Below are 24,062 nucleotides of genomic sequence, written 5' to 3' on the forward strand. Positions count from 1 at the left end.
GAGAGAGAGAGAGAGAGAGGAGAGAGAGAGAAGGAAGGAAAGAAAGAAAGAAAGAAAGAAAGAAAGAAAGAAAGAAAGAAAGAAAGAAAGAAAGAAAGAAAGAAAGGAGAGAAGGAAGGAAGGAAAAGAAAAGAAAAGAAGTCAAAAAGAAAAATAAATCACCTGCACTGATTTTGGTCACCAACTGTATCAGCTCGTCTGTTGCAGTCAGATGCACAATATGTCCAAAAATGAAGGACAAAAGTCCTTCTTGTTTAAATATGCAATTAGTTTCAAAAATGACAAAGTGAATACCTTCAAACTCAGAATTCTTTTGGAAGCAACTGCTTCTTTTTCCCTCTTCTTCCTAAGATCATTCAGAATTCTCTCTTGCAAAGTTCTGGCCCTCTTCTCCTGAGCAAGTTGTTTTAGAGCATCATTTCTCTCCTTTTCAACCTAGAGAAAAAAATTTCATAGAGCTTTTAATCCTGTTTTTTATCAGAAGTCAGCAAAAATATTTCATCTTTAAGTACAATGTAGAATCTGAAGGAAAAAAAAAGGTAAATAGCAAAAAAAAAAATAAGAAAAGTAGATTACTGAAAATGAAAAGCACCTGGAATAGAATTTTCAAGTGCTAAAGGAACCTTAAGTAATCAGTTCGATTCATATGCATTCTTACCTACCTGACTCCTATTAGATTTAAGTTAGACTCAGCTTGATGTCTTTTCCAGTGAGGAAAGCTGCTATCTCTAATTATGAATGGTTCCATTAGTACTTTTATTCTGATATTAACAATAAAGTTGTAAATTCTTGCAAATTCTACTATTCTTAGTTCTATATCTTAGACTGAAGCACAATAAGCTTAATCTTTCTTCCACATGGCTGTCTCCTTCAAAAACTTGATGAAAGTTACTGTGACTCCCTTTTCTAAAGAGTAAAAATATTCATTCACTTTAACTGATCCTCATGTTTCATGGATTCAAGTTCCCTCTTCACTCTGTTTGCCATCTTACTTACTAGCTACTATAATTCTGTAATTGATGAATTGATTATTGACTTTTGTAAATGACAAAGACCATGTCAACAAGGGAATAATGATGTGACATTCAAATTATATAGATTAAAGGGAAGGTAATGTTATGCCAAGAGATTCTTCTCACTGTGTCTTCCAGAACTATCTTAACCCAATGGCCTGCAAGAATAGGAAACAAGACTTCAGGTGATGGTCTACATTGGGAGACCTGGTCTTTTACATGTAGGACTTTCTCATGAAAATGAGGCATCATGGTTTTACAGCTGGGAAAATCATCAATATGGTATTTTTATGACTTCAAATTTATGACAGTGTGGTATGCTAATCTGTTTCTTGATGGTCTAATGGTCAATATGGTAATTCTGTGGTAACCAAAAATGTGGTATCTGATAAGGTCAGCTAGTGTTACTTCCTCAGTTTTGGAAGCTATGCTTTTCTTAAAGCAATCCAAAATCATATTTGCTTCATGATGGCCAAAAAACAGTCTTGTCCAAAATTAAACTTGGGGTTCACAAAACACCTACATCTTTTCAGATAGAATATTATCTAATTATATTTCCCCAACTTGCGAAACAAATTTGTGTAGTTAAATATAAAAGGTTATATTCATTGTTATTAAATTTCATCTTTTTTTTCAGGTCAGACCAGAAATTTGATCTAGTTAGAGTTTTCCTTTAGTCCATTAAGAATTGACATGAGAACATTTTAATTAAATAAATGAGATAAACATACTAGCTTTTCTGAAAGGCTCAAAGATGTGTGGTACAGTGAAATACAAAAAAAAGAGAAAGGCAACTTCATTGGCCTAGAGAAATCTCAGATAAGAAAACTCCCTGTGCCAGTGTTGGTGGACAGCTTCTCTGGAATTAGAGTCAAAGAGAGATTCTTAGAGGTGTTATGTCAAATAGATTCCGAAATACCAAGTTTCATGGGCACGTTTTGGGGAATTCAACACATCTCACTTGGGTAAAATGACTTGCCTAGTGTCAAACAGTCAAGATGTATCAGTGGAAGCATTTGAATTCAGGTCTTTTTTGATCTAAAGCCAGTTCTATCCACAACACCATGTTGTGACATATGCTATAAAAAGTACTAGCTGTATCTGCTTTTTAAATGGGTAATTCACCTGCAATTTGCATTCAAATGCTTTATAATTTATGAATAAATATTTAAGAGTGATCAAACCCAGTTTACTTATCCTATACTTAAACACTACAGACCTGTTTTTTATACTATACTTAAATACTATTGACCTGTTTGCAAGAAATAAACAAGAAGAAAGTTAAGGTGAATGGAATCATAGAAAACTTATATATATATATATATATATTTATATATGATAGACCTTTGGAGAATACTTAATGGGAATGGAAAATAATATATATTTTTCTCAGCTGTACATGGCATCCATAATAGAATTGATCATGTATGTACTCAGGCACAAAAAACTTATAATCAAATGCTGTAAGGAAGAAATGATAAATACACACTTTTCAGATCAAAATGCATTAAAAACTACCAGTAATAAAGGGTCATGGAAATATAAACTGAAAACCTATTGGAAATTAAATAACTTCATCTTAAATAATGGATGGATTGAATATGAAATAGAAATAATCAATAATTTTATCCAAGAAAAAGATAAAAATTAGTCAACATACCAAAATTTATGGGATGCAGACAAGGCAGTTTTGGGGGACACTTATCTCTAAAGGCTTCTCTGAATAAAATGGAGGAAGAGGAGATCAGGGAAATAGGTATGCAACTAAAAAAGCTAGAAAAAGAATGAATTAAAGATCTCCACTGAAATACCAAATTAGAAATTCTGCATATCAAGGGAGATATTAATAAAATGAAAGCAAGAAAACAATCTCATGAATAAAAGAAAGAGTGGATTTTTGAAAAAGCCAATAAAATAGATAAACCTTTGGTTAATCTGACTCAAAAAAAGAAAGATAACCAAATTGCCAGTACCAAAAACGAAAAGGGTGAACTAATTAACCAACAATGAGGAGGAAATTAAAGAGACACTTTGGAACTACTTTGCCAAACTGTATGCCAATAAATTGGATAACCTGAGTGAAAAGGATGAATATTTACAAAAACACAAACTGCCCAGATTAACCGAAGAAGTAAATTACTTAAATAACTCCATTTCAGAAGAAAGAAATTGAAAAAAAAAATCAATAGACTCCCTAAGAAAAAGTCTCCAGACTCAGAAGGAATCACAACATTATATTCTTAGGAATCTGCCTCCCAAGACAAACTCAGAAATAGTATGAACACAATAATAAAGTATTTCTCATCCAAATAATGTGAGATGTAAATAATTGGAAAAATGTCAATTGCTCATGTTAGGCTGAGCTCATATAAGAAAAATTCTACCTGAATTAAATTACTTATCCAATGCAATACCAATCAAATCAAATAACTATTTTACCAAGCTAGAAAGAAATAGTACCTAAATACATCTGGGCCAAGAAAAGGTCAAGAATAGCAACGGGATTGATGAAATATATGTAAAGGAAGGTGGACTAGCTACAGCGGATCTGAAGCAACAGGCATCAAAATTACCTGGTACTTAGAAAAGGTTGTAAAGAAACCACAGTAAATGACTACAGCAATCTACTCTTTGATAAACCTAAACACCTTTGTTTCTGGGATAACAACTCACCATTTAACATAAATTGTTGGGAAATCTGGAAAACAGGCAAAAATGAGGCATTAACCACATTCTCACACTTTATACCAAAATAAGGACAAATTGGGTACAGGATTTAAAAATAAATGGTGACATCATAATAAATTAATAGACCAAGAAATATTCTAGCAAATCTATGGACAGGAGATACATTTTTGACCAAGTGAGAATTAGAGTACATTAGAAAGTGAAAAAAACCGAATGATTTTGAATATAATTAATACAAAAGGTTTTGCACTAAAAATATCAATGCTTCTAAAATTAGAGGGAAAGCAAAAAAGCTGGAAACAACCTTCAAATCTACGAGTTCTGACAAAAATTTCATTTCTAAAATATACAGAGAATTGAATTAAATTTTAAAGTTACAAGTCATTCCCTAACTGATGAGTGATCAAATGATACGAATAGACAGTTTTCAAATGAAGAAATTAAAGGTATAATCATATGAAAATTCACCAAATCATTATTGATTAGAGAAATGCATAGTAAAAAAGCCATGAATTCATCACTTCACACCTATGAGATTGGCCAAGATGAGAAAAAGTGGAAAAGAGCAATGTTGGAGAGGTCGTGAGGGGATTGGGACATTGATGCATTCTCCATGCTGGAGAGAAATATGGAAACATAATCCAAAGAGCAATAAAAATGTTAATTCCCTTTGATACTTTGATAGCAGTTCCTCTTCTAGTTCTATATCAAGGAGAAATTATAAAAAAAAACAAGCAAAAATAATGAGAAAAGTCTCATATGTTCCAAAATTTTCAAAGCAGCTATTTTAGTAGTGGCAAAGAATGGCAAACTGAAGGGAACCTATCAAATGAGAATGGGTAAACAAATTGTGGCACATGAAAACTATGGCGTATTATTGTTCTACATGAAAATGTAAATGGAGAAGTATGAAATGAGTTACAGGATCTCATGCTGAGCAAAGGGAAAAATAGGAAGAGAACAGTGTACATACACATTAACAATTATTGTGAGATGATCAACCTTGATGCAAGCAGCTCCTCTCAGCAGTTCAGAGAGCTAGGACAACCATATTAGATGGGACATGGACAATACTATCCCCATCCAGAGGAAGAAAAACAGAACAGAACAAATTTTTTAGAAAGCAATTCATCAGAATCCAAAGAACACTTAATAAAAATGATCTCTTTTGTATCTCTTTTCCCTTGATCCTAATTGCTCATACTGACAATGAGTGATCTGTAAACTTGATTTTCAAAAATACATATGTACAATGTTAAGGTGGGAAGTAAGGGTGGAACGAAGGAATTCTGTAACTTAATATTATATATGTGCATATAAGATGAAAAAATAGAGACGTTATTAAAAATAATTTCCAATTTACCTGTTTCAACATAACTTTTTATTGGTGTCAGTTCTAGGTCAACAGTGCTAGGAGAGCTTTCCAGTTGCTGTCTTAGCTCCATTTCTTTATTGTATGGTTTTTCTTTTCTTCCTGATTGTTTCTTTAGGTTTTTAAATAGTATTTCTGCATTCAATCTCTTTTCTTCCTCTTGTTTCAGTGCAAACCTAGATTAAATTATTTGTTGAAATATCACTGTTCAGTAGTGATAAGGACTATAATACCAGTCATATGACCTCTAAAGCAGGGGTGAGGGACACTCCAGTCTCCATATTGCTGAGACAATCACAGGAGGGACTCCAGATTCATTAAATCTGAACATTTTTAAGCCAAATTAATCAAAATTTGACCAAAAATAGCCCATGAATGATACAAACATCCAAGTGGCCCTTTAGAAGAAGAAAAGTCTGAGTCAAATTTATAAGAATACAAGTCATTTCTCAATTGAAAAACAGTCAAAAGACATAAATAAGCATTTTGCAGAAGAAGGAATTTAAGTTATCTATAGTCATATGAAAATGCTCTATGTCATTATTAGAGAAATGCAAATTTAAGCAAATGTGAGGTATCACCTCTTAACTATGACATTGGCTAAAATGATAAAAAAGGAAAATTTTCAATAGTGGAAACAATGTGAAAAACAGGCACACTGGTGCACTATTGGTGGAGTTGTGAGCAGCTCTAATCATTCTGCATAGTAATTTGGAGCTATGAGAATAAAAGTGTTCACACTATTTGAGCCAGCAATATTGACAGTAGGTTTTTATCCCAGAGTAAGATCATAAAAAGACTCATGTACAAAAATATTTGTAACAATTTTTTTTTGTAGTGACAAATACTTGTAAATTGAGGGAACTCCCAACAATTAGTGATTGGATGAGCAAATTATGGTATATGAAAGTGATGGAGTACTTGTATTGAGTAACAAATCATAAGACGGTAGACCAGAATAGCCTTTAAAGTCTAGCATGTGTTGATGTTGAGCGTAATGAGCAGAGCCAGGCAAATACGGTACACATTGACAGAACCATTGTATGATGATGCACTTAGCTCCTCTCAGCATTATATTGATCGAAGACAATTATAAAAGATTTTCTTGGAAGATGCCATGCATGTCCAGAGGAAAAAATTATGGAATCGCAAGCAACAACAGGTAACAATTTAAAGACAAAGGAAATACAATCAGACTCATACAGGACTGATCAGCCTTATCACTGAAGGACTGAGGGACCTGGAATACCATATTTTGGAGAACAAAGGACGTGGGATTCAAAACAAGAATTTACAGCCCTACGAAATTCAGCATATACTATTGGGAGAAAAGATGGATGTTCAACAAAATAGAGGGTTTCCAAAATTTCCTGACAAGGAAGAGTAGAACTTAACAGAGAATTCAATCCCTGAATACATGAGTCAAGAGATGCATAAAAAGGTAAATGGAAAGGGGAAGGAAAAAACATGGAAAAAACAAAACATGTTAGTCAAGACCATTAGACTGCATGGAGATGTAAGAGGTATAAATAACACTTGTAACTCTTGAAGATTGTTTTTCTCTTAGCATAAATAAAGGGTTGAATATAATTGAAGACGTTGAATTTAGAGGATAGGGGTATGGTTGGGTCTTGTCTTTCCATTGAAGAAGATCAAGATGACATCACTATGTTTGAGACAAAAAGCCTTGATAAAAAGTAGGGTTTCCTATTCTAAATTTAAGTGTTTCGGTTTTCTTTGACCTATGTTAATTCTGCTGGGCTCAAGAAGCTTAAAACTTTTCCCAATGAGGCCATCTTAAGCTAGGTGATTCTGAGTCAGTGCCTCCCATATCTTACATTCAATAGTAAAGCAAAGTAATGGGGTTGAATGACGCAGTTAGGTAATTATTAAGTGTCTGAGGTCAGATTTGAACTCAGGTCCCCCTGGTTCCAGGGCTTGTGCTCTAGTCACTGCACCACCTAGCCTCCCCAAATAAAAAGTTCTTAAGAGACCATCAGAGTGTACCAGTACAAGATTCTATTGTTTATTAAATCAGGGATAAGATTTGATCTATATTTACTTAACAAGGGTTTAAGTATCATGGAAAGGGGATTTGGCGAAGGGGGGATGGAAGAGTGGGAGAAAGGGGACGGGGAACAAATGGTTCATGAAATGATTTGACTTTGAATGATATTTTGACTCATGATGATTGTGTGTCCTTAGAGGGTACTTCAAAAGGGGGTAAAGTTAAAAAATGATCAGAATTTGTTGTAATTCAAGATTCTTTAGAAATGTACTTCTAATGAGACAGAAGAGGCATTGGAAATTGTGGTGGTACTTTGACAGCAATTTGAGCTTATCAAGAAATCAAATAATTCAGCTTTGTCTGATGATACTTGATTAATAGTACTTGGTTGATATATCACACCAGATGAAGAGGCACGAAGATATATATATTTTTAGAGGGAAACAAGGGAGTGTGTGGGCACTGAATAAATTCAATTTAGTAGATTTCACCCAGAGAGAGAATCAGATACACTCCCACTTGGGTTTAATATCCTATTGTAAAGGGAAGGGGCAGGGAGGAGTGTGATGGGGGAAAAGAAAGATGAGGGAAGAAGGGACTGATAAACAGGAAGAAGAGCTCTGGTGCAAACTTAATGTCGACAAAAAAGAATATACTATCTTCTCTACAGTATATGGCATCTATATCAAAACTGACCAAGTATTAGGGCATTAAAAACTCAAAATCAAATATGTAGAAAGGCATAAATAATAAATGACAAGAGAACAATAAGCACATCAACAGCAATATTGTGTGAGATGATTAAACTTGATGGAAGCAGCTCCTCTCAATAGTTCAGAAAACTAGGACAAGCGTTTTAGACTAGCTACAGAAAACGTTATATCCATTCAGAGAAGAAAAAAATAAAACAAAAAAACAACAACAACGTTTCAGGAATCTGATGAATTCTTTAGAAAAATTTTCTCTTTCCCTTAAACCTAAATCTTCATACTGAATATGAATAATCTATAAACATGTTTATTAAAAATGTATATGTACAATATTAACCTCACAGGAAAAGAAGGAAATTCATACATAAATTTTGTACTTAAATTCATACATATACATATGGATGAATGTTAAAAAAAATAGATGAACATAAAAAAATAAAGACACATTTCCAAAAATTAAAAGAATAAGAATCAGAAAAATTGCTTCTTTTATTGTAATTATAAGGAGAAAATTCTTTAGGTTTATAAATTGGTAGAGAAATTATTCTTAAATAATCCCCATAGGAAAGTCAAAAGGTACCTGTTTTGTATATAGCATCTCTCTCAATACATCATTCAGTGTTAATAAAGAAGCATTTATTAAATGACTCCGGTGGGCCACATAGTGGACTGTGCTCTGAGGATACATACAAAGGTAAAAACACCAGTCCCTAACTTTAAGGTGCTTACTTTCTAACTGGGGAAATAACACGTAGATAAACAGTACAAACAAGTTCTATACAAAATAGATGGAAGGTAATGTTAGAAAAGAAGGCACTTGTAGCTAGAGGGACTAAGAAATGACAAATAGGCAGATTTCAGACAAACCTGGAAAAATTCACATGAATAGAAGCAAAGTGAATCTAAAAGAACCAGAAAAATGTTGTGCACAGCAACAGGTATAGTGGTCAACTATCAACTTAACTCTTCTCTGCAATATGGAAAGCCAAAAAATTTACAAAAGACTCATGATGGAAAATGCTATTCATGTCCAAAGAAAGTACTAACTGATGGGCATTGAAAGGAGATCATAGCTATTTTCACTTTATTTTTTCATGCATATTTCCTTATTGTTTATTTCTTCTCTCAAAACATGACTAATATGGAAATGTGGATTACAGGATTGCACACATAAAAGCTACATCAAATTGGTAGTCATGTTAGAGAGAAGGAAGGGGAAGAAGGAATGAGGGACATCAAAATTTTTAAAGGATGAATTTCCAAAATTGTCTCTGATTATCTTAATCATAAAAAGAGAGAATAAAAGTCAGTCAGGACAGTTGGATTCTAGAGTGGGAGGATAAGAGAAAAGTATGAGAAAATTTGAAAGCAAGAAGGTGACAGGATGTAAAAGTTTTGAAAGAAAGGTTTTATTTGATCTTGCACATGATAGGGAACCACTACAGCTTATTGAGCAGGAGGACTGACAGGATAAGATAAGTCTGTGAAAAATCACTTTTGATAGTGAGTGAAGAATGGATTGGTGTTTGGAAGATCCTAAACCAGAGAAAGAAATTTGAAGACCTGTAACAGACGATGGTCTAAATGACAGTGGAGCTTTGAGACACAAATGGACATAGCTGAGGATATTTGTCATCAGATTGAATATGAGGAGTAAAATGGAGGAGTTAAGGATGTCATCAAGGTTGTAGTTATGTGAGAATGTGAGGGAGATAGTGTCCTTGATATTAATAGGGATATTGAAAAGAAGAGAGAGAGCTTGCTAATAAATGCTTTTTTGAGTGAAAAACAACTATTGTTCAAAATAAGTAACGTCATGTAGTAATAATGGGCACTCATTGAAAATTATTCCAAACAGGAAGATGGATCATACTCCACAGTGAAAAAAAAAGGATTACATAGGGTTCATTATACTCTTATTTTAAACATATGTCACTTTTGCCTACCTAACACTCACATTCTCTGTCATAATGTTCCAATACTAGAGAAAAGTTTTCAAATATTTGTCCAAACCTGTGAATTCCATACCTTATACTACAGAGTTCTCTGTCCCATTCATGTTTTTGATTCTCTAGCTGGAATAGATGGGATTTCATTGCTTTAGTTCCTGATAATTTTTCCTGTAGTCTGATAACCATCTTTTCTAAACTCTTAACTTTTTCTGTGAGTAGTATACAATGTACATTCTTAAGTTTTTCTGATCATTCATATTTAAGAATTATGTCCTTTATTTGCAAAAGCTTAATGGAATCTGTACAGAGAAAAATCACAAGGAAATAAAAATATTAACATTTTAAAATCTGCAGAACAGTACAAATAGTCTTGGAATTCATGAAATCAGGTGCTGATAAAATAGTATCCACATATAAATCCAAAGTATATACAACAATATATTATTTTGTCAGTAGATAGAGTTTTCTAAATTTATTTTATTTTTAAATCCCCCCCAGCTAAATGGAAAAGTAAATTTCAACGTTTATTTCTAAAAATCTCAAGTTCCAAATTCTCTTCCTTCCTCCCATCCTTTTTGCCCATTGAGAAAGTAAATTACTTGGTATAGGTTAAAAATGTATAGATATATGATAACAGTCATATGTAAAAATAAACATATACCCCTCCACAAAGAGACAGAACCACATGAAAAATAAAATGAGAAAAATATATAGTATGCTTAAGTATGTTTTCAAACACCATCAGATAAATAGCATTCTTTATCTTAAGTTAAACAGAGAACTTTTTTTCAAAAATTTCCCCCTACATTTGCTATTGCTATCTATATTTCTCTAAATCCTATTCCCCAACCCTGTTCATTCTATTCTTTCTTTCCTTTCACCCCTTCCTTCCTCAACAATGTGTTGTATGTGACTACCCTCTCATGTTCTTCTCTCTTGTCTATAACCTACACAGAAGTTATCCACTCTGAGTCACTTCTGATGAGAGTAAGGCTCACACACCCCATTGCAAAAGATATTCTTGCCTCTTTTATGTGAAATAACTTAGCCCATTCTACCTTTCTTTGCCCTTTCTCCCCATTAATTTCATTTTTAAAAATATCTTATACCTTCAAATTCAACTCCCTCCTATGCCATGTCTATCTAAATCTTTCAAACTGCCTTAATAGTTGAGGTTCATTTGAGTTATAGTATCATTGTCCAATGCAGAAATACAAGCAGTTCCACATCATTAAGTCCCACATGATCTGCTCTTCCTGTCTCTATAGTACACCTGAGTCTTATAATTGAAGTTCAACTTTACAAAGGATTCAGAGTCCCCTATTTCACTGAATATACATCTTTTACCCTGCAAAAAAAGGATGTTCAGTTTTGCTGGGTAGTTGATTTGTGGTTATAATCCAAGTTGTTTTGCCACTTTTTTGCCTTCCACAATATCATATTCGAAGCAATATAACACATTAATATAGACGTTGCTAATGATGTGCTACCCTGGCTTAGCCACCCCCATCTAAGATATCTTGTTGAGAAGTTATTTCATTGTTTTGTAGGTTCTGTCTATTTAGAGGCTTCTTTCAAATTTGCTTTGGAAAAAGCTCCAGGAGTTTTCTAGCTTCATGCAACCATCATGGCTGTCTACCAAATATTTTTCCTTCACAGTACTTAATTAAAAAAAAAAAACTGGGGCAGTTAGGTGGAGTAGTGGATAGTGCACCAGTCCTGGAGTCAGGGGTACCTGAGTTCAACTCCGACTTCAAACAGTTAATGATTACCTAGCTATGTGGCCTTGGGCAAGCCACTTAATCCCATTGCCTTCCAAAAAAAAAAACCCTAAAAAAACCCAACTATTTGAGACCCTAGCATTCTTTATAATACTAGAAAATTTATATGTCAAAATTAAACATTCTTATGTGTATTTTGGTAGATATAAATAAGATTGATACGATGGAATACACATTTAATGTCCATATGTGGAAGGATGCTGAATTATTTTATAATTATAAAAAATGCTTTACCCAAAATAGTTATATTTAAATCCTACTTCTTCTTTAGAGACTTACCAAGTAAAACTGTATAAAACATTCATTCATACAATAACCACCATCTTCATTTATCACTCTCTAGACTTCTGGCAAATTTAACTAAAATATAGTTGAGCTACCACAGGAAAGTTTTAAAAAGTCCTCTGAGTATTAAGGAAAATAACTTCTACAAAATTCGCACTTTATAAAGGAAAGGGATACATAGCCAAATTTTGTCATAATCCAAGAAATTATATATATATATATATATATATATGTATATATGTATGTATATACATATATACGTATATATCTTTTACAGATTCAGCAGATTTTGTTATCTGATTTGTCCCAGCCACTCTCAAGTTTTCGTGTATTTCATTTTGTAGCAAAACTGAAACATTAAGGATATGGGGGCAAGAATGGCACTCCTAGAGTAACAAACACTAAATGAAGTGGGCAGGAAAGGTGATAAAGAGGGAAATCATAAGATCAAAGATTCAAAGCAAAAGAAGGAGGGTTTGCTGAGATTCACATGGTTAATAAGGGTCTAAGGCAGAATTTGAACCTAGTATTCATAGTATGTCTAGTAACTAAAATGACAATCTGACAGAAGAATTGCATATAGCAGGCAGAATATCATATTTCTGGCATTTTCGTTTGACATTTTAAATATTTTATTATTTAGATTGTTCTTTTTTGAAAGGGATCACTTTCTAATATCTTTATGAATCTCCCCCTGAAGTTCTTTTCAGAGGTTCTCAATTAACAACTAACTATAATTCTTATACCCCATCCTACCATTTTATAATGCAGCTAGGTAAGGCATTTTATACATAAAATAGTTCCAAGTTGGCATAATTCATCTGTATAAACAAAACTAGGACTACTACAATGCCTTACCTTTCCATATATAATTCTTATTGTTAAATATTATCCATAAAGCTGGATTTGTCATTTTCCTGATAATATCATTGTCATTTTGTTACCATGTTGTTCAAAATTCCAATGCCTGAAATGCTGCCTCCATTCCACTGTACTCCCATGATGTACACCCCCTGAATTGATTCCCACCTTTTAAAATTCAACTCAACTACCTTCACAAACAGGCTCTTGATTCTTAAAAGTCCATATTCTTTCCCATTTTATACATCACATAGTAATATAATTGTATTCCTCAAGTATTTTTTAATATTAGCTTTTAATATTGGCTCTCTCATAATATTACCTCCCTGGTGTACTACATACTCAAGGAAGACAAGGACTATGCCATATCCAAATTTTGTGTATTTGGAACACACTAGATACTTATTGCTTCCTTTGGAGTTGAAACAAATCATGGGTTATCGTTGAGAATTTCTGTGGCTGAATAATTCACATCCTGCAGCCAATATAATCTTTTTCAGCTTGCTAAGGACTGTCAGAGATTTCTGGAATCCAGAGTCAACTTTACTCTACCACGAGCCAATGCAGGAGGACTTCACTGATATTATCTTTTCGTGTATACACAGATATTTCCTTTCTGCTTAACACTACTACTTTGTTCTTACCTTTACAATTAACACACAGTTGTTCAATCAGTAACATAATATGATTTGAAATTGAGGCAGTTGAATTATAATCCTCTTTTGATCTGTCAGGTGATTCAATGAGATCATTAATCTCATATACATCCTTCTGTACTTTGCCCTACAAAACACGTAAAAGTACTGTAAAATAATAAAAACTTAAAAGTACTGAGGATGACTACTATTTATCTAGCAATTTAAGGTTTTCACAACACTTCAGATACATTATTTGATGGCATCTATAAGAATTTTGTGGAAGAAGCACTACACTCAACTATTTGAAAAATGAAGTCACTAAGCTTTTCTGAGCTTCAATTTCCTCATCTATAAATGGACAGTGACTTAGTGAATAAAACCATTGAGTCTATGCAAGGAAAGGTATTGAAGACTCCTGTTGTGAACTGAAACTTGGTATTGTAACTCTGTGAGAAGAAGACTGTGTGACCTGATGTGTCTTCCATGCCCCTCAGACCTCTTCCTTCTACAAGCATATGCCAACTAAGCTAAACATGGTAAAAAACATTCTTGTACAGAACATCTGAAATATTCTCTAATTTCTCTGCTAGAAAATATTGCCAGGAGATATTGAGAGCAGGAGACAACCTGACATCCTCCTCATGTCATATTATTAAACTCTGAATTCGTGTCATTTTATTCAACTTGACATTTCAAGATACTGAAAACAATTTGCATAGTGAATTGAATAATTTTTTTTTTAATTTTTGAGTAGCTACAGTTTACCAAGGAGTTTCCCTGGGACTAGAAAAAGGTGATTATTGTTGATTGCTGGTAAATTTTAACCTGATTTATCAAAGTAATAATTCATATATTTTTCTTCAAAAAGGTTCTAAAGGGAATAATTAAGAATAAACATTAGTTTGTTCAAAAGTTATACAAGATAACTAATACATTCTTTTATTTTATTTTGTTGAAAATATCAGTAGATTGGGCTTTCCTTCAAGATGGTGAAGAAAACTTGACAATGTTTTAAGCTCTTCTGACTTTCCCTCAGAACTGACAAGAATCAAACCTCTTAACAGATTTTGGATTGACAGAACCCACAGAAGAACAGAGGATCTGTCAGGGGGTAGTTTGGAGATGTCCAGGACAGAGACTAGAGAAGAACATGCAGAAGTGGTATGCAAGAAAGGACTACTGGAAGAGCTCCAGCATGGCTGTCCAAGACACTCATTTGACCAGTATAGGTGGTCTAGGTCGCCCAAACTTTCATTCCTGTGGGAGAGTCTGACTTTCTCTATTACATACACTGAAAAAGTCTCAGGTGTATGCACCTTTCCCCAAGCCCCAGAAGCCTATCCAGAGAAAGCCTCTGAGATTGCCAGCCCTGAGCCTCACCCAGTGAATAGGTTGTGTGAGAACATCCCAGATCTAGCCCGAGCACCAGCGAATGGACCACTGACACCTCCAAAGCAGACAGTGCAGACAAAGTTTCTGGTGCTCCTTAGTGGATGGCCCACTGACCAATCCCCCTGGAATTTCTAACTCCTGTGAACAGACCTCCAGAATTCTCAACATTGCAGGTGTGTGAACCAACCCTCCCCAACACAAGAAGCCAGGGGACACTAATGTGCCAAATTGAAAAAAAGGCCAGGTCTATTGAATGTTACCTTGGATATAAGGCTACTAGCTCAGAAAAGGAAGACAGAAGGCATTCTATAGATGTGAAGCGTCAGAGGAAATTTGGTCTCTAGCCCATTAAGACTTCTCTTTGATCTTTTCTAAGTTTCAAAGCCAAATGGAAAAACTGGGAAAAGATATGCATGGGAAAATGATCATCATGGAAGAGAAAGTTAACATCTTATAATAAAAAATTTCAGAATAAAACAAATCCTTTAAAAATACAATTGGACAAATGCAAAAAGAAAATTCCTCAAAAGCAAAATTGGACAAATGGAACAAGGTAACAATTCCTTTAAAAAAGAATTGAACAGAATGAAAATTTTAAATGTTAAAAGGCAGAAAATATCTCTCTGAAAAATAAATTGGAATTAGTAGAAGCTAATGACTTCATGAGACACCAAAAATCTGTTAAACAATATAAAAAACGCAAAAAATAATGTGAGATATCTCATTGGTAAAATATCTAGCATGGGACAGATCAAGTAGAGATAATTTAAGCATCAAAAGGTGACCTGAAAGAACATGAAATATATTCTTCAAGATATATTTGTGGAGAACATAAAAGAACTTAAGGATAAAATAGTCATTGAAGAAATCCATTGATCTCATTATGACAGAGAACCTTTTTTTAAATTTTTTTATTTATTTAAGGCAACTTGGTTAATTGACTTGCCCACGCTTACAAAGCTAGTGAATCATTTAGTGTCTGAAGCCAGATTTGAACTCAGGTCATCCAGACTAAGGGCTGAATGCTCTCTCCCCATGGCACAGCCTAGCTGCCCCACTGAGAGGGATTCTAAAATGAAAAGCTTGAGGAATGTTGATTCCAAATTCTAGAATTATCAGATCAAGGAAAAAATTCTGCCAGAGTCTACAAGGAAGTGATTCAAATACGGGAGGGAAGATAGCATGGAGGCCAATAAAGAGGTAGTAATTATAACTGTGAATGTGAATGGGACTAACTGTCCAAAGGAACAGAAGCAGACAGTAGAATGAATTAAAAACCAAAATCTCTTAATATGCTGTTATAAGAAACACATTTGAAGAAGAGAGATATAAACAGAGAAGGGTAAAAGGTTAGAGCAGAATATTTTATGTTTCATATGAAGTGCAAAAAGCAGGGGTAGCAATGCTCATCTTGGGCAAATAAGTTGCATAAATAGAGCTCATTGAAAGAGATGAGGAAGGACATTATATCATCCTAAAATGTACCACAGAAAATGAAATAAATTCAATCCTAAATATGTATGCACCAATTGGCATAGCATCCAAACCATTAGAAGAGAAGCTAAGGAGCACATAGAAAGAAAAACTCTTCTGAAGGAGGACCTCAAGCTTCCTCTGTCAGAATTAGATACATGGAATAAATAAGAGGGAAGTTTAGGAGCTGAATACGTTGATAGAAAACCTAGATGAGATAGAATTGTGGAGAAAATTGAATGGGCTTAGAAAAGAATATCTTTTTTTCTGTGGTATCTGACACCTATACAAAAAAATGACCATGTCTCAAAATCTCATATTCAAATGCAGAAAGGCAGAAATATTCAATGCATCCTTTACTTATCATGACACAATAAAAATCATGTGCAATAAAGGGCCATGAAGAGACAGCCCTAAAATTAATTAGAATGTTAATTAGCCTAATTTAAAAGAATGAGTGGATCAAACAACAAATCATAGAAAGAAGCAATGATTTCAAGCAAGACAATGACAGTAAGGAGACAACATACCAAACCCTTTGGGATCCAGTCAAAGAAGTTATTATGGGAAATAATATATTCCTAGATGCATGCATGCATGAATAAAATAAAGAGGAAATCAGTAACCTGAGCATAAAACTAAAAAGTTAGAGAAAGAACAAATTAACAATCACCAATTAAATAAGAAGTTAGAAATTCTGAAAAATACACATGTAAATCAACAAAATCAAAAGCAAAAAGTCTTATGAACTAAAATGAAACTAAAAGTTGCTTTTCTGAAAAAAATCAAATAAATAAATCTTTGGTTAACTTAATTAAAAAAAGAAGAAAGCCAAATTACCAGTATCAAAAAATGAAAAAAAAAACTGATATGAACATCAATGAGGAGCAAATTAAAGAAATAATTCGAGGGGCAACTATGTGGCACAGTGGATAGAGTAGAGGCCAAGGAGTCAGTAGGGCCTGAATTCAAATCCAGCCTCAGACCCTTAATATTTACCTAGCTGAGTGACCCAGGAATAGTCACTCAAACCCACTGCCTTAAATAAAATTTTTATAGAAAGAAAGAATTCAAAATATTTTGCCAACTGTAATCTAATTAGTTTGATAAGCTAAGTGAAATGGATGAAAATTTACAAAAATATAACCTGCCCAGGTTAAAGAGGCAATAAATATGCAAATTGCCCTATCTCAGAAAAAGAAATAGAACAAGTTATCAATGAACTCCCTAACAAGTGAATTGCACCAAACATTCAAAGAAGAAGTTGTATAAATTCCATATGAACTGTTTGAAAAACCAGGAGAAGGAGGCCTACTGAAATCCTTCCCTGATACTAACATAATGGTGATACATAAACTATGAAGAGTCAAAACAGAGGAAGGAATTTATAGACCAACTTTCCTAATGAACATGGATGTAAAAATTTTAAATAAAATATTAGAAAACAATGACAGCAAGTACTCACTAAGATAATAAAATGATCAAGTAGGATTTATATCAAGAATGCAGGGTTAGTTCAATATTAGGAAAACTATCAGCATTATTGACCATGTCAATAATAAATCTAATAGAAATCATATGCTTATCTCAATGCATGCTGGAAAATCTTTTGGCAAAATACATTACCCAGTTCTATTTAAAACACTAGAAAGCAGCATAGGATCAATGGAATATTTTTTAAAATGATAAGCATGATCTATCTAAAACCATCCATAAGTGTTATATGTAGTGAAGATAAGGTAGAAGAAGATCAGGGCTGATACGAGAATGCCCATTATCACTACTGTTATTTAATACTGTATTAAAATTCTTAGCATTAGTAATAAGAGAAGAAAATGAATTTGAAAAAATCAGAATTTATAATGAAGAAACAAAATTCCCACTCTTTGCAGATGATATGATGGTGTACCTGAGAAAACTAGAAAAATCATCTAAAAACACTACTGGAAACAATTAGCAACTTTAGCTAAGTTGCAGGATATAAAATAAGCTCTCACAAATTTCGGCATGTTTATGTATTACTAACAAGCTGCAGTAGCAAGAGATAGAAGGAGAAATCTCATTTAAAATAACTGTGGAAAACATAAAATACTTGCTCGTGGGTAGACTAAGCTAACGTAATAAAATTTAAAATTCTACTGAAATTAATGTACTGATTTAGTGCCATACCAATCGAACTTCCAAAAAAAATTACTTTAATGAGCCAGATAAAATAGTAACTAAATTCATGTGGAGGAACAAAAGGTCAAGAAGTCAAGGAAATTAATGACTGGAAAATGTAATGGAAGACAGTCTAGCCAGACCAGTTCTAAAATTATATTGTTACCCATCAGTTGGCAAAACTATTTGGTGTCAACTAAGAAATAGAGTGGAGGATCAATGGAACAGATTACTTTCAAAAAAGACAGTAGCAAATGACTATAATCATCTACTCTTTCATAAACCCAAAGATTCCAGCATGTGGGATAAAATTTCACTGTTGGATAAAAACTGCTGGGAAAACTGGAAGAGAGTATGGGAAAAACTAAGGAGAGAGAGAGGCCTATTAAGACATAGCTTACCTGTCAGACTTATGGAAAGGAGAACAGTTTATGATCAAAGAAGAGACAGAGAACATGAGAAAAAAACAAACAGGATAATTTTGATTACATTTGCAAAAACAAAATCACAATGACAAGATGATAAGGAATGCAGTATGTTGGGAAACAATGTTTACTAGTTCTTTCTGCCAAAGGATTCATTTCTAAAATATATACAGAACAAAGTCAAATTTGTTTTAAAAAAACTCCCCAATTGATAGAAAGGTGTCGAAGCTATCTACAGTCATATAAAAACTTGGTCTAAATCATTATTGAAGAGAGAAATGAAAATTAAAACATCTCTAGGCTACCACCCTCACACCACTCAGATTGACTAAAATGACTTGAAAGGAAAATGATCAATATTGGAGGGGTTGTGGGAAAACTAGGACACTAATGCATTGTCAGTTGGGTTGTGAACTCATCTGATCCTTCTAGAGAGCAATCTGTAATTAAACCCAAAGGGCAAAATAATGGGTATAACTTGTTTCCATGATTCTTCTATTGGGACTCTATATCCTGAAGAGATGATGAAAAGGGGTAAAAATCCCATATGCACAAAAATATTCAGTGCTACACTTTTTGAAGTGGCAATTATATGTATGTGATGGAATACTATTTTTCTATAAGAAAATAAGAGATGGGATTTCAGAAAAGCAAAAGATTTGCATGAACTGATGCTGAATGAAATGAGTAGAACCAGAAAATATTATACACACTAACAATAGCATAGATGATGATCAACCATCATGGACTTGTTCATTTCAGCAGTACTATGAACAAAGACAATTTTAAGACCTGTGTTTGGAAAATATCATCCCTATCTTATTATCTTCAATTTTTAAAAAGTTTTCATGTGCATTATGTCATTTTTTTTTCTCCTTTATGTTTTCTTTCTTCCGTTTAGATCTGGCTCTTCTCTCACACCGTGATGAATATAGATCTCTGTTTATCATGGTTACAAATGTTGAGCCTATATCAAATTGTTTCCTGTCATGGGGACAGGATAGAGAAGGTGAGAGAGAAATGTATAACTCAAAACCTTGCAAAAATGATTGGTTACAAACTATTTCTACATGTAGTTGGAAAAACATATAAATATTTAAAATTTAACAAATGTAATTATCGGTAGACTAGAGAATAGATGATGAGATTCACAGAATGTAAAAGACACAGTATGCTTGGATGTCACCAAGAATTTGCAGAGGTTTCTCACAAAATCTTTGCCTATGAAACGAAATATGGGGACTGTATTAAAGGAAAACTAGATAGCTTTTTCTTTGGGGAAACTTAAGCAATATTAATTCAATCTGAAAATGAGTTAGTAGATTTCCTTTAGACTTATTCTCTTAAACCTTTTAAATTCTCAATCCGAATGAAATGATAGATACAATTCTAATGACAAGGAGGCTATAGATAAAATGAAATCATGGACCAAAAATTTGAAAGGATATTGAAAAGACAGAAGAATAGACTGATGCTAACAATACAATTTAAAAGGAAAAAATTTTTAAATCTTGAACTTGTATAAAAAAATAGCAGCATATGTACATAATGGGCAATACTTTTTCATAGTAGTTCATAAAAGAAAAACTTACACGTGTTTGCTAGTTTCTCATAACTTTAATGTAATTTGACTAACAAGAGGGGTGAGTTTATCTTTGTCTACAGCCAAAGGCCTACACCATCCTTCGTGAGAGACATAAGAATCCTCTACTTTGGTCTACTCAGACCACATCTGTATTATTATGCTTAAAAACTACAGTGCCTTCAGAAGAACTAAAACACACTTAGAAGTCTTCTAGGATTCATTTAACAAGGTCTACTAAGCAACTGTAGTAATCTAGTATACAGGAGATAAGATTTAGGGATGCTGGGATAATAGTCATCAAATAATTATAGACTTATAGCTCAATCTCAGAAAAACATCCCAATCAATTAGAGTTGTTCAAATACAAAAGGCTGCTTCATTTGAATAATTTTCATTCACACAGCATCTACTTTTAAGAATACAATAGACTGGATTCATTATTTGGGTTAAAGAAGGTCATCAATGCCAAGCTTTTATTATTATAGCATCTTCAAAATCATCGATTAAGATTTTTACCAAATTGATAGGATTCTACATACATGTCTAAGGACATATAGAGTTCTAGGCTTGGGCATTATAGGGTATTATTTTGTTATTGACGACCAATAACTTTAGACTGTTTAAGAGAAAGAATTTAGAATTAAGATGCTCAAATCCATGATATTTCGATTATTGTCATTGTTTTTGTCAATTAAGGGAAAGATAATTAGATGATCAGTATCCAAAGTTAACTTCCTTATAATGTTAGAAATTTACAATAATACCACCAGTGAACCATATCCAGGAACAACTCCTTTACTCCATTGATATACAATAGGGTTGACGTCCCTGTACGTCCACAGAAAATTTTACCTCCTGAAATCAGTTAAAAGTGCATTTAAAAGTAAAATAAGTTCTAAAATTCAAAACTCACACAAAAATCACTGTTATTGAATAGCAGAAATTTCAATATCATTTTTACATACCCATTCCTGGTCATCTTTATCCAAATTTTCTTGTCGTTCCTCTGATAGTCCTTTAAATTCCAATTCTTGTATTGAATCTATATTAATATGTAAGCAAAACATTTATATTACTTAGAATTAATTTTCTTTCATAAATGAAAGTCCATCATTACTGGGAATGGAAGTTATGACAGCTTTAATTTGCCTAGTTTATTTTTATAATCAATATATGAAATATAAGATTTTTATTTAACTAATTATGGACTTTAGCTGATGAATTTATAATCTCAAATCTATTACTACACTTTGTTTGTTGTGACATACCCATTTCAAACCAATTCACAAGTTGTGAAAATTTAAATATATATAATCTTGATGAAACTCTTACATTGGAAAATTAAAGAAAAACTGAGAGACAATGTACATGTACATGATCATTTTATTAGTTAGGCTAGCAGTAACTCATATGTTGGATTAATGGCCTTTCTCAATTACTTAATACTGGAAGGGAGGGATTTACTAGACATTATTTAGTTTCTAGAATTACAAGAGAACTAAAAACAGAGTTGGGGAGGGGGGAAAATCAATGGGATTGTTTATAGAGTAAAAAAGCATCATAGGCATTGGGATATAATGAAGCTTTAAGTGAAAATTAGTACTGAGTGGTTAGCAACAACACCTACCTTGTCTCTTGTGACAATGAAATGCTCATTGTTTGAATACACCTGCAAAATTAGAGAATTCTTTGGATATCAAGTCAAATATCCTTGAAGAATAATTTGATGATATATAAACACACAGAATCAGACTCCCTGGAGTCTACTTCCCTCATTATCGTTTAATAAATTTTCTTTTCATAGGAGTAGAAAAGTGATTAACAAGACACCTAGATTTCTAAATTCATTCATTATAGGACAGATGAATTTCTGAAATACAGAAATTCATGACTTAGGCAGTGAGATTACAAATCGATTAAAAAAAGACAAAATCAATCTGATTATTTCAAAACACAGAGAAAACAAAACTTAAATCTTACAAGTAAAACCACTGATCAGGAAAGAATAGGAAAAAAAACGGCCCCTTTCATGGCACCATGTTCCATAGGAAAATAAAAGTACAGGAGCTCTGTATCATTAATGAACCCTATAAGCTTCTCTGATTATGTGAAGAAATTATGCAAACAAACCAAATAGATATTACTCCAGCAGTTAATATAAAATGTGTTATAAAACATTTAGTTACCTCAGAGATAGATGGAGTATGATAACATGAAGAGATATTGACTGAGCTGAAAGGATAATTAACAGAATTTCTAAAAAATATATGCCACGGGTCAAACAAATCGATTGAAAAAAAAACCCAGATAAACAGTTAAACCTTAATATAATTATCTTCAATGATGGATCTTGGATAATGACAGAAATAAAATTAAATTCCCTGGTATGGAAACTACATTCTGCTGATTATATTTAATTTTGGGGAAGATAACTATAAACCGTTAAATATTATATTAGTGTTAATCCATGTGACATATTTAATCTTTACCTGCACTCACTCAAATTAAAATCTAGCTTTATCACTTTTACTTTTTTATGCATAGTTTATTTTACCTGGATTACTCTCTCATCAAAAATTAACTGTTCATGTATACTCTAAGAAACTATTAGTGAGATCCTTGAAGAAAAGCTTTCTTTTGTGATAACCATTTGACAATAACTTACGCTTGACTTTTCAAATTATTTAGGATTAGAAAGTTGAACCTGAACATGTGAGGTTTAACCTGTGATCTATCTCAAGAGAACTCTCAGTGAAGAAACTCTAATATCTTCTCTGTCACTTTGAGTCTTAGAGAATTGCCTAGGGACCTAAGTGACTTGCTCAGGGTCTTTTAGCCAGTATGTGTCAGAGATGAGACCATGTCTTCTTGGCCTTGAGACAATTTGGATTTGTTCAGTGACTGTATTTTAATAGAAAGAGCTGCCATTTGTTTTTGTTTGTTTTTGCAAGGCAAAAGGGGTTAAGTGGCTTGCCCAAGGCCACACAGCTAGGTAATTACTAATTGTCTGAGAACAGATTTGAACCCAGGTACTCCTGACTCCAGGCCAGTGATTTATCCACTGCACTACCTAGCTGCCCCTCCATTTATTTTTAAAACACCATTTTCCCACAAATGTGATGTATTTTAATTTGATTGCAAGATAGTATTTTTCCCCAGAATAATCAAACTTCTTGAAGATTCAGTATGTTAACTTTCATTATTTGTGACAAATTTAGCATGAAGACAGTTTACAGAGTTTAAATAGACCCTTTTAAATATGACAAAACTGTAAGTAAAGGATAATGATTCCTGGAAAGGATAAACACCAGAATATAAATAGAACATCTTATTTTCTGGATCCTTTAAAAGGATGGGATCTCCACCTATACCTCACTTAATCATCTTCTCAAATTATTGTCCGATATTTGTGACAAATTTAACATGAACACAGTTTACAGAGTTTAAATAGACCCTTTTAAATATGACTAAACTGGAGGCAGTTAGAAATATTCTAAATGAAAATCAGGATCAAAAATCAAGATGAGGCCAAAATGGCGACAAGAAGGGATCAAGTCTTAGGAGCTCTCTGATAAAATTCATCAGCTAAGGATTCTAACTAAATTTTCAAGAGACAGAACCCACAAAGGGACCCAGTGAGGCAGTTCTCCTACTAAAGGTAACCTGGAAAGGAGTAGAAAGGTTCTGCTCCCCGGGATCGGAGAGGCAGCCTGCCAGAG

General features: G+C 33.2%; 1 protein-coding gene across 1 annotated transcript in view; it reads right to left on the bottom strand.

Annotated features, from left to right (window-relative positions):
• Window positions 1-24,062, bottom strand: part of LOC141504031 (uncharacterized) — an 89,168-nt gene that overhangs the window by 14,509 nt on the left and 50,597 nt on the right. The window contains 4 exon segments of the mRNA XM_074208868.1: window positions 295-435; window positions 1,140-1,171; window positions 5,065-5,249; window positions 9,820-9,988. Coding sequence (XP_074064969.1) covers window positions 295-435; window positions 1,140-1,171; window positions 5,065-5,249; window positions 9,820-9,988 — 527 coding nt within the window.

The sequence above is a fragment of the Macrotis lagotis genome, unplaced genomic scaffold, assembly GCF_037893015.1.
Source record: "Macrotis lagotis isolate mMagLag1 unplaced genomic scaffold, bilby.v1.9.chrom.fasta BILBYCTG032, whole genome shotgun sequence".
Taxonomy (NCBI): Eukaryota; Metazoa; Chordata; class Mammalia; order Peramelemorphia; family Peramelidae; genus Macrotis; species Macrotis lagotis.